Source organism: Cibotium barometz, chromosome 47 (genome assembly GCF_041138505.1).
Source record: "Cibotium barometz isolate CiBa-2024 chromosome 47, ASM4113850v1, whole genome shotgun sequence".
Classification (NCBI taxonomy): Eukaryota; Viridiplantae; Streptophyta; class Polypodiopsida; order Cyatheales; family Cibotiaceae; genus Cibotium; species Cibotium barometz.
Genome location: NC_141092.1, coordinates 36,120,425 through 36,133,013, shown reverse-complemented (window position 1 = coordinate 36,133,013; position 12,589 = coordinate 36,120,425). Strand labels below are relative to the sequence as shown.

Here is a 12,589-nt window from a genome sequence, read left to right as displayed (position 1 = left end):
TGCCCTTGTAATCATGTAACTCCTAGATCAGTATGGTTCTTTTTGAAAGGGCACAGCCCGTATCTGCTATGTAATCGTCAGTCCCTTTTCTTTTTCTAATTCAAAATCCCTGCTTTTTATTTTTTATTTTTTTTTTAAAGAGTGAATTCAATCTTAAAAGCATCCCGCTTTTGATTAGTTATAGAGCTCATTGAACACTTTTATGCTCTTGAGTTGAATATTAATGTGAAATTGCCTTGAATTTTAATCTTTGAAAATGATAACCTACGACTTGACTTTGTTTTGATGACTCGTTCTTGTGATCACGTATGGGGGTTAATTGAATCGGCCACATTTAATGCACACTAAAAATTTGTGACTATGCCCAAACGGAAGGTATTGTGAGTCGTGACTCTCGTGTCCTCTCGAGTCTCTGCTCAAAATTAGCATATTCTAGTGCACAAGTCAATAAAAGCGATATTTTGGGGATTTTGGTCAAATCCAAGGAGAGTCAAACTCAAGTCGGAAAGCAAGGTAAGTGAACAACCATAACAACCACCTTCACCTTGAAAATGGAATGAGCATGTCTTGGGAGATCAAGAAGAAGAGGCAGAGGCCAACCACTAATTTGAAATAGAGTAGAAGGGCGCTGGCCGAAAGTGAAATACAAGCTACCTACGAAAGACTTTTGTATCTCAAATGACATTTGTCCTTTTCTCCGCTGTCTCAACAAGCACGCTCAAGGTGTTCCAACTATGGAAGCTCAAGGTGTTCCAACTAGTTATGGCTCTTCTGCGATTGAGAAGAGAGGGAGAGAGAGAGAGAGAATCCCTATAAAGAGAGGGGCAGGGCTCATTCATCTCACCCAGGATCAGAACTAAAACTTAGAGAGGAACATATTCAAAGCCATCCGGTTCATTAGATAGCAATTGCTGCTTGTCTCTTCGTTTCAAAAATGGGGGGTTTTGCAAGGTGTAACTCCAAGCAGTTATTCTCATCTGTGTATCAATGTAGCTCCGAGGGTAGGGAGAAGCAGACAGTAGTGTCGGATCTAGACGGGACCATACTGAGGGGCAGCAGCTCCTTTCCATACTTTATGCTGCTTGCCTTTGAGGCGTCCGGCGTGGTGAGGTTTGCCGCTCTGTTGTTGCTGTCTCCGGTCGCATGGTTTCTGTACCACGTTGTGTCGGAGGCGGCGGCCATAAAGCTGATGGTTTTCGTGTCGTGCGCGGGTGTGAGGGAGGCGGACGTAGTGTCGGTGGCGCGGGCGGTCTTGCCCAAGTTCTACGTGGAAGATGTGCACCCGGAGACGTGGAGGGCTTTTTCCTCTTTTGGGAGTCGATACATTCTCACGGCCAACCCGCGCATCATGATCGAGCCCTTCGCCAAAGAGTACCTGGGTGTCGACGGGGTGATCGGCTCTGAGCTCGAGATTAGCCAGTCCGGCCGCGCCACCGGCTTTCTCAAAAGCCCTGGTGTCATGGTGGGCGACAACAAAGCCACGGCTCTCAAGCAGCGATTTGGAGACGCATTGCCTGATGTTGGCTTGGGTGATCGCCCCAGTGACTACCCTTTCCTGGCAACGTGCAAGGTAATTAATTGGCTTGTAAACTGAAATTTGATCTGATTAAGTGCTTGGTATTTCTATCGCTAGAATTTGAGCTCAAAAATGCTAAAACTTGAGATAATTAGCTGGTGATACGTATTGCCAGGGTTTATTAACCCACTACTTAGGTGTCTAGAAAAGGATCAAATTCGAGCTAATTAGATGGGGTGTCTTATTGCATTGGTTTAAGAAAATTAAGGTGGTACGTAATTAAGTGATTGCACTCGCAACAACTGACTTGACTACAGTTGTCAAGTTAGCAATCAAATACACACGATGACAAAGCCAGCGCCAGAGCTATGAGGCTATATGATGGATGCTTAAGGAGAATCATGGAATTATCAAGGCTTTTATAGGCTAACGTAGATTTTTTGAGCCAAAGGGGTTAAAAAGCTGATAACGAGCCTTTCTTCTCTTGATTTTGGCAGGAAGGCTACGTGGTGCCAAGCCACCTGAAAGAGGAGGCGCTACCACAGAGCAGGCTACCCAAGCCCATGGTATTCCATGATGGGAGATTAGTGAAGCGCCCAACCCCATTATGGGCATTAATAGTTGTTATTTGGCTACCAGTCGGCTTCATTTTGGCCCTAATCAGGGTGGCAGCAGGGGCTCTACTACCAATGAACCTTGTGTGTCACGCCTTGAGAAGCTTGGGGGTGAGGGTGATTGTGAAGGGGATACCACCTGTGTCTGTGAAGAAGAAGGGGGGCAAGCACGGGGTACTATTTGTGTGCACACACAAGACGCTACTGGACCCTATATTTGTGTCATGTGCAGTTGGGCGGCCGGTCAGTGCGCTGACCTATTCGTTGTCACGGGTGTCTGAAATCATTTCACCGATTAGGACGGTGAGGCTATCGAGGGACAGGCAGAGGGACGCTGCGAGCATCCAAAAGCTTCTGAAAGAAGGGGATCTGGTGATATGTCCAGAGGGGACAACGTGCAGGGAGCCCTTCTTGCTTAGGTTCAGCGCGCTCTTTGCTGAGCTAGCCGACCATATAGTTCGCGTGGCCATGAATAACCACATGAGCATGTTCCATGCCACTACGGCAAGAGGGTGGAAGGGCATGGATTGCTTCTACTTCTTCATGAACCCCAGCCCCGTCTATGAGGTCACCTTCCTTCATGAATTACCCAAGGAGCTCACCTGTTCTGCCGGGAAAACCCCCTTCGAGGTCGCCAACTACATCCAACGCGTCCTGGCCGATACCCTCAACTTTGAATGCACCACCTTCACAAGAAAAGATAAGTATAACGCCCTCGCTGGCAGTGATGGAACCCTCCCCCCATCATCAAGTAGCAAACTCACCGATTCTCATGAAGGCTATATTGGACATGGTAACCAACTGCAAGCTCTTCGTAACCCACATCGAGGAGAAGTCCTTGGAGCTAATCGTAATGATCAGTCCTCGTTCCTAGAATTAAACAATGTACTTATATGAATGAAGCATCTAAATGCTCCCTTTTCTTACAGGAATAGCTTGATTTTTGCTATTATTCCTACGCACCATAGTCCAAAAACTTCACCTAATATCAATACATTATACTTCAATGGGCCAATGCCATACAAGTTAACAACCTCGAAAGATTCCCTTCCAAATATTAAAAATATATACTTTTTTGAGTATTCGACATAATTTTACAATTTGATTCTCACAAAAGACTAAAATTTACTTAAATTTTAAATAACTGAAAGTAAATCAAAGCACTACTTTCGAAATATATCAATATTTTTATACTTGAATCACTTATACAATAGCTATGTTTATATAATGCTTAATTTTTTGATAATTTGGATTGTGTCATATGAAGGCGAGGCTGATCACTCCAAGTACTAGGGTTATTTTCCCCTTGTCTTGCCTCTTTGCAAGAACCCAAGCTCGATACCACATGCTTCTTTCATTTGGTTTAACTTGCTTCTTTTCTCCACATATCTTACCGCTAAGACAAACCTAATCAAGCGATTTAGTTAGCAAATTTTAAGTTAATTAAATTGTAGAGCTTGTGTAATGCTACATTCTTTTATACAGGTAAAGCTTGATATTTTGAGAATTAATATTGCAATCATTAAGATTTCTCATTAATGATATATCAAAATCTATAATTGAATAAACCAATTACAATGCATCATCATTTGATTCAGAAGATAATAAATAGTGCTCTAACACTTTTCAACAACAACAATTTCAAATCACAAGTAAACTAGAATCAATTAAATTCAAAGAAAAGACTGTAATACTAAAAACATTATTAAAAAACATATTGAGTAAAGTCTAATTGACATACAAAGTTTTTACTTTGCTAAGGAGAAACCTAGATCGACCTAAAGCTATCAAAATCATATGATGACATCCTATTATTGATGTATATTCACCTTGTTCAACTACAAAGTATCAATTCTCAAATATAAAGTCCTATCAATCCTACTTGCTGTGTACCAAAAACTTAACTAGGGATCAATTTGATCCGGGGTTGGGGATATTTTTTGCCTACCATTATTATTTTCATCTCCCTCCATTACAGCTTCTTCTGTGTTTGAAAGCATTAAGACATCGCCTTCGCCTTCTTCCACCTCAGCTAAGTTTGCTAATTCCCCTGGCTCATCAGATAGAGGAGGTAATGGTTCTTTAGAAGCAAACTGAAACTTTTCATTGTTCTCAGTAGAGGTTACACCGACCTCTTGGTCTTGATCAGGTAGCTCTGAAAAAGACCTTTATTCGCATGGATACGAAGCACACTTGAACCTTATCAAGCTCCACAGCCGCACAATTCCGGTTGCGTTGTAATGCACAAGTTATAGTCGTCCCGTGACAATAAAGTTTAAATCTTTAAAATGAAAAATACATACTTTGAGATCTCAGAGAAAAAATGTTAGAGATCCAATCTATACTTGTCCTAGAGAAGAGATCCAAAACCCAATCATCTTGAAGTGAGAAAAGATCAATCAAACGATTGATTAATCACTGAGGCTTCTGATATGGATTTACTAATGATTTGGACTATGTTACTTACATGACGAAGCTTGCGAGTGACAGCAAGAAAAACAAAAACATTAGAGACATTTGTTTATGAAACATGAGCCTTAACACGTTTTTTCTCTATCTCGCCATAATATCTAACTGCCATCATCTCAAGTCAGCTCTTAAAAAATGAAACCCAAGCACGTGATCAATATTGGATTTGACTTTGTAAAAAGTTGTAAAGTTCTTAAGATGTAAAGTTTTGCATAATGAAATACAAAATAATTTAAAGAAAAATACATAAATTAAACAAAAAAAATGAGACATGCCACACTAAAGACTCATGAGCATGAGTCTCACTCGCCAAAGCAACATTGACAAATGCTGCTTGCATAGTACTATGAAAAATAACCACTCGGAAAAGAGAAGTTGTTGCAAAACCTTCAACATCTTTGAGATTTGCTTATATGCAAAGGCTTTCTCATCATTAGTAGAGCAAAGTCATATTGAATCCATAACGAATATTGGCCACAATGAAGATGTATTCTTTTCTAGGAACAATATTAGCAAGATTTGAGACGTCACCATTAAAAGAGCAAGTCATATTGAATCCATAAGGAATATTGGCCACAATGAAGGTGTATTCTTTTCTAGGAACAATATCAGCAAGATTTGAGACGTCACCATTAACAACCTTGTAAAAATAAGCATTTGAAGGCTCCGCTAGATGAAAAGGTTAAGTAGGCCAATCAAAGCAAAGTTTGCCATCATTTGGCATTGTTCTCTTATGGGAACAAACGAAGGCCTCTCAATATGCATGCTCTCAAAGCAAGATTCAAGTAAAATATTGTTTATTGAGCATGATGCCTTAAGATTGAATCTTTATTAGCAACACCCAAAATGACCAAATTAATCTAAGGGGGCTCTGTTCTGGTATCTGTGGGGCACTAGTGGTTTTGATATCTCATGGAAACATGGCATGATATCAACCAAGCGGGGTCATTGAAATCACATTATCGCGTCGTCTTTCCATTTGGCAACAAGGTTTTATTTCATGCCTCTTTTTGTAACTTGGGTATCTAGTTTATGCTTCAAGTTTTGTTGTGTCTAATTTGTTTTCTTTTGTCTGATTGGTCATAGATGGCTAGAACAAAGAAGATAGAAAGGAGGGTTAGAACATGTCCAAGTTTGGTAGAGAAAGTAGTAAGTGAAAGTAAATTAGTATAAAGAAGAAGCTAAAGAAGAGGATTAACCAGCATATGAATTCCCTTAGAGAAATAAGGAAGGCCCAAAAACATGTTAATCTTCTGATACCCAAGCTTACATTCATGAGAATTGTGAGACAGATTTGTGATGATTGGAAGCTTGGAATGAGATGGGCCTCTAATGTAATATGTGCCATTCAAGAGGCTGTATAAGATTTTATTATAGATTTTTATTGATAGCTATATTTGTTATGCCCATGCTCATAGGGTCACTCTTATATGGACAAGGACATGTATACTTGAAGGCTTATAAGATATAGATTTTAAAAGCTATTACATCCTATACCATTGAGTGACTATAGGGCATTTAATATCTTAAATGTGTTACCAGCTAGGAATCCCAAGGATGCAGGTATTAAGATTGAAGATATAACACATGATAGGAATACTAGTACTGTATATCGAGAAAAGGCTAAGAAGGGCAAAGAAACTCTGTCTCCTGAGGAAGAAAGAATAATGCAAGATGAGTTATTGGACCTTGAGAAGAAAAACCTTCAAGATCTAAAGAATGTACCTGGACAATTTGTTGTTCAAGTGAAAGATTTTGCAGATATTCCAGAGTACCTTGATATAGCACCATTAGATAAATATATGTTTGCAGAGAGAAATCGAGAAATAAATGATGCAGTGATCCTAATATCTCTCAAGTATGCAAGCTATCGTTTTTAAAGATTTTATTATTGTAGTCCTTCTTGAAGATAAAATTCTAATTTATCTAGTGATTTGTTTTTTGTAGGTTTCTTCTGGCCTCCTTACCCTAGAGGCCTATTATCCTCTTTTTTTGTTAGACCCTATAGTTTCTATTTATGTAAGAGACATAAAGATTAATTTTAACAAGCTCGAAGAATGGTTCAAGAGATGCAAATTTGAAAAGGTGTAATATATAATTGTGCCTTACAATGAGAAGTAAGTTTTTTGTTTTAAATATGTCTTATTATACATCTCTATCAATGATCATTTCTATTGTGTAGGAGCCATTAGAGGACATACACACATCCTTCAATTTCCAATTTGCATTCACAAGGACAAATCATCATCACTCGAGTTGATCGCTAAGTTATACTACACAAATTTGAATCCAATGGCATCCAAGTCGGGTTAGGCTATTGTGTCGACATTGTTTGATGATGAATGGAGGAGACAATGATGCAAAAAGATGACGAGAAATAAGTGCAACCGTGGTAGACTAGGGGATTTGAAATGAAATTACTCAAATGTACGCCTCATTTTGGGAGAAACCTAAATTTTAAATTTTTATTTTTTGAAGTATTGACATTTGGTACGTGGGGGAAGGCCCTTGCGGTTTTTTTTTAAGGTATAGACATTTGGCATGTGGGGAAAGGCCCTTGTGGTTGGAACCCCTAGAAATAGTCGTGCCGTACTATATTAAAGCAGTGATAACCCACTAAGAAAAGCCAAAACTAGTGAAGTTAGTGAAAAGTAGATATGACACCCAATGGCATATCTATGGTTTAATGTTGCAGTTCTATTGGTCCAAATTTCAATCCAAATCTGGTACAAGTGATTAAAATGCAACCCTTTTTTTAACATTTTTGGTGCTATGGTTTAATGTCACATTTCTATTGGTCCAAAGCTTAATCCAAATCCAGTACAAGTGATTAAAATGTGACCCTTTTAAATATTTTTGGCCCTAATGTAGTGATATTGATGGCATTCATCATGTCATGGATATTTTGTAGCTAAACATACATCTATATACATGTGTCTAAAGATGTGTCCACTAGCATGACTCTGTCACGTGTATAGCTACACCAATAGTCACATGAATAGCCATGTTGATTGGGAAAAATTTAAATTCTCTTTCCTCGACTGTATGTTTTATAGTGTCCTTGTTGCATGACCTACCTACCTTCTCTTTTAACTTTATCTCATTCACCTTCTTCCTTCCTTGCGCTTCAACAATCATAGAATTTCAATCATAAGGTACAGGTCTCCTCCTTTGTATGCTTTTCAATAAAAAATGTACATATTTTTCTATGGTTTTATCCATTCCTCCTCTCCGATCCCTCTCTCTCTAATGATTTAATATCCTTTCTTTTATGTGTGTTTTTTTTTTATCAATGTAAATACTCTTTAGGACATGCACTCTTTGGCTAACTCTTGAGGCAAGCTTGAACCCTAAACCCAATGCCCTTGTTTTATGTTTTATGTTTTATTTTTCTATGTTTGGGGTTAAGGTAAGCTCTAAACCCATTACTCTTTTCCTTAATGTTGCACTGCTGGTTACTATGGGGTAATTTGTTTTCACATGTATGACAGATCACTATGAGCTCTCATTCATGCATAAAGATTTCTCTCTTTGCATGCATAGGGCTCTCTAGCTGGCCCCCCCGTAAGTGTGCTAGGTGGTTTGCATTATTCCATTGTTTCCACCTAGACTCTAAGTCATCTTTGACTAGAGGGAGCTCCATTTTGTAGATGTCTGGGGTGGTCGGTAGTTGAGGTCTATGTTGGCGATGGTGTAGAAAAGATCATTGTATTTGAGGATGTTCTCTTTCCAAAGGAGGTTGAAGTCTACTTCTCTTAATTGTGCTTGTCCCTTGTGTAAACGTTCTTCACCTTCACTTTTTGAAAGATCAAAGAGAAGAGTTTTCAAGGGAATGAGGGGTTTGGGCCAAAGATCTTCTACCACAACCATAGAAATGCCTGAAGGCACTCTAGTTTTTTTAATCCATGGGTGGTGATTTTTCTCCTTCTTCTCTTCGGAGGGACTTGCAAGTCTGGTAGGTTGGGGAAATCTAGTTGGATTGGTTGTTGCTTTGAGATTTTGGCTTCTGTGTTTGTGTAAATTGGTATGCCTCAATTCATCGTTGTAATATTGCCATGTTCATGTGTGATAAACTTCTACTTCTTTTTCAGTCAACTTCTCATTATTGCCCCCCTCATGTGTTCTCTTCTTGTATTTCTTTGAGCTAGTAGGAGGTACACCTACTCTGCAATTGTTAGTGGTGGCATCAACTTGTCTATTACATTCATGCCCTAATATATTACCTTGGTGAGAAGTGAGGAAAACCCTAAAGGAGTGTCTTTCTTGGATTTTTCAATGAGAAAGTCCTATGAATTTCTACATGTATCCTAGTGTTAAACAAAATGAGGCTAGTACGACTGAAGATAGTTCTGGGGGTTCTGTTTTTGTGGATAAGGTGAATGAGACTCTAGAGGCCATCATTGATGCTCATAGAAGTCGCATTGCAGCTTTATCTGAGCTACCCAAGAAGCTTCAAGAATACCCAAACCCTCGTGAGGAGAAGATCAATCTAGCTGTACATCAGCAACTCATTAGGGAAGCTCAGTCCATACTTGAGGGACCACCACCACCTAGGGGGGGGGGGGGGCGGGGGGGGTTTCACCTAAAAATATGTAAGTATACCATGTGAGTTCAAATGAAGGGGTTTTTAAATTAAGAATTATAAGGCTAATTTATAGAAATACATTTATAGAAGGGGTTTCTTAATTGAGTTCAAATGAAGGGGTTTTTAAATTAAGAATTATAAGGCTAATTATAAATAAATTAAGAATTATAAGGCTAATTATAAGGCTAATTTATAGAAATACATTTATAGAAGGGGTTTCTTAATCGATTTTAAAAAAAAACCCGAAAGTCTATAAAATAAAAAGGGATCATTTTATTTATGAGAAGTTTACAAGTAAGGGGTTTTTTTAATACCTCTTGAATGCACGTGATACGTAGGGTTTCTAAGTAGTGCGCCCCCAAACCATGTATCAATCTACCCAATTCTCTTTTCTTGTTTGGGGTTTTGGTAGAGAGGTGCCATGTGTGAAACCTGGTTAGTATATCAAGACATCCACTTGGGTGGTCTTGCGGGGCTTGTGGTATGTATAATATAATTGGCTGTGCATAATGAGATACTATGGGATCATCACATCCTCGCAGTGTGGCTTAGGCCTATTGGACTTACACATGCAGCCTTCTCTGCCAAATTATTTATTATTTTGAAGTCTCATTCTTTGGCCACTATTGGTAGGTTAAAAGAATACCTCAACAATTCTCATGTTAGCTTTATGGCATGCATTTCATTGCCTTCATTTTCCAATGGCGAGATGACCACTTACTCACTGATGAAAAGATGCAGGGGGGAAGAGAGCTTGAGCTCTTGCAAGCACACACACACACTCACAAAACCCTAATAGAGAACACACAAGGTGAGAGGCTGAAATCTTCTTCTTCTCTACTCAGCACTCAACACACCATATACAAGAATAAGAGTACACCTAATATGAAAGGTACTCAACCAATACATACACGTGTTCTCTATAGTGTGAACCCGACTAAATGAGCTGGCACTATAACTATGTCAGTCTCTAGAATGGCTGTCACACAGCCTGTCATCCCACTGGCCACATATCTCCCATGATCTCACCAACCATGCCAGTGGTGTAAGTGTGGGGCCTATCCCCCAAGCGGGTCATCAATGGCCACCGCCTCACTAGACGAGCTCGATATCTCAACACTCCCCCTCGAGCTCAACTCCATCTCATGTACACCAAGCGAAGCCCTGAATCTGTGGAGCTTCTCTGTACCCAATGCTTTGGTGAAAATGTCAGCTACCTGATCCTCTGTGCTGACATAAACAAGGTCAAGGTCTCCTGCTAAGACCTTCTCTCTGATGAAGTGGTAGTGGACCTCTATGTGCTTCGTATGAGTATGAAAGACTAGGTTCCTGGCCAGCTCTATACTGCTAATGTTGTCACAGAAAATGACAACTTGTCTATCCACTGATCTATCCACTGATAGACCCAAATCTGCAAGTAGCTTTCTCAACCAAGCTACCTCACATACTGCCATAGCAGCTCCTCTGTACTCGGCCTCTGTACTCGATAGAGCAACCGTAGGCTGCTTCTTGCTGCTCCAAGTAACAGCAGCACTCCCCAAAGAAAACATGAATCCACTGGTAGATCTTCTGTCTGAGATACTACCAGCCCAATCAGCATCTGTGTACCCATGTACACATATCTCTGTCCCAGTCTCATAGAATAGTCCACAATGCAAAGTAGACTTCACATACCTCAGTATGCGTCTCACTGCATCCAAATGCAATTTTCGTGGAGCCTGCATAAACTGACTCACCAACCCAACAGCATAGCTCAAATCTGGTCTGGTGATCGTCATGTAGATAAAACTTCCTACTATGCTCCTGTACATAGTAGGATCCTCCAAGATCTCTCCTGAATCTGCACTCAACTTGCCATTCTGATCCAATGGCACAGAAATAAGCTTACAGCCTGTCATACCATACTTGGAGAACATGTCCAAGCCATACTGTCTCTGCAGTAATCCAATACCATGTGGTGACCTAATCACCTCAATGCCCAAGAAATATCTGAGCTCCCCCAGATCCTTCATCTCAAACTTCTGTCTTAGCAAGATCTTTACATCAAAGATCTCTGCATCATGGTCCCCTGTAATGATCAAGTCATCTACATAGATGACAACAAGCACAACTCCTCTATCACCATGTCTCACATACAATGAGAAATCTGCATTGGCTACATGAAAGCCAATAGTGACAAGATATTTAGAAATCTTGTCAGACCATGCTCTTGGTGCTTGCTTAAAGCCATACAAGGCTTTCTTCAACCTGCAAACATGCTCGGGGTGACCCACATCCTCATATCCAGGTGGCTGCAACATATACACCTCGTCTTGCAAATCCCCATGCAAGAATGCATTCTTTACATCCATCTGATGTAAAGACCATTGCTTTGATGCAGCCACTGCTATCACAACTCTCACCGTTGCCATCTTGGCAACTGGGCTGAAAGTTTCCTCATAATCAATCCCATATGTCTGCGCATATCCTTTGGCTACCAATCCAGCCTTGTACTTGTTTATGCTTCCATCACTGTTATGTTTAACTTTGTACACCCACTTGCATCCAATGGTTTTCTTGCCTTCAGGCAATTGCACTAAATCCCAAGTTTCATTTCCATATAGTGCATCCATCTCCTCATCCATAGCTTTCTCCCAACACACATTTCCAACAGCCTCATCAATGCATGTGGGCTCAACAACCTACACCACCTTTTCCATATATGCATAGTGATGTGCCACATAACCATCATAGGTAAATCTCTGCACAGGGTTCTTCACTCTCCCTGATCTTCGTAGCTTTTCATTCATGGCTTCCATAGCCTTCTTTACACCAGGTGTTCTCATAGCTGGGATCCCAAGCTCCTCATCAAGGCTCATATCTGAGCCACTAGACTCTCCATCAACATGAGAATGCCCTGCAGAAATGTTAGGCATACTAAGGGGCTCAACCACTTTCTCTTTTCCTTTACGTGATGTAGTAATCACATTTGCAGGACTAGTATTATGACGCAGCCTGCCACTCCATGGTCTATCAACAACAGACCCAGTAGATGAGGACTCTCCTGGTCTATCAACAGACCCAGTAGATGAGGACTCTCCTGGTCCACTCAAAGACTATGATTGCTGACCTGCATTCTGTGCAACCACACTTCCACTCACATCAGCCCCAACAGCTTCTTTTTCAGCAGCATACCAGCTGCTCATCTCATCAAAGACAACATCCCTGCTTACCCTCAACTCACGTGTAGTAGGGTTATAACACTTGTATCCCTTTTGCTCAAGGGAATATCTAATAAACACACATTTTTCAGCTTTTGGATCCAGCTTAGTTCTCAGCTCATCTGGCACATGCACATATGCAATGCATCCAAAGACTTTCAGATGAGATAAATCTGGTTTTCTGCCAGTAAACCTCTCCTCCGGA

General features: G+C 40.3%; 1 protein-coding gene across 1 annotated transcript; it reads left to right on the top strand.

Annotated features, from left to right (window-relative positions):
- The first annotated feature begins 856 nt into the window (after positions 1–856).
- On the top strand, positions 857–6,571 carry LOC147611638 (glycerol-3-phosphate acyltransferase RAM2-like). The gene is made up of 5 exons (XM_086784937.1): positions 857–1,570; positions 2,014–2,980; positions 4,109–4,201; positions 6,142–6,457; positions 6,547–6,571. The coding sequence occupies exons 1-5, from the start codon at positions 935–937 to the stop codon at positions 6,569–6,571; spliced, it is 2,037 nt and encodes a 678-aa protein (XP_086641063.1). The 5' UTR covers positions 857–934.
- The last annotated feature ends 6,018 nt before the right edge of the window (positions 6,572–12,589 follow it).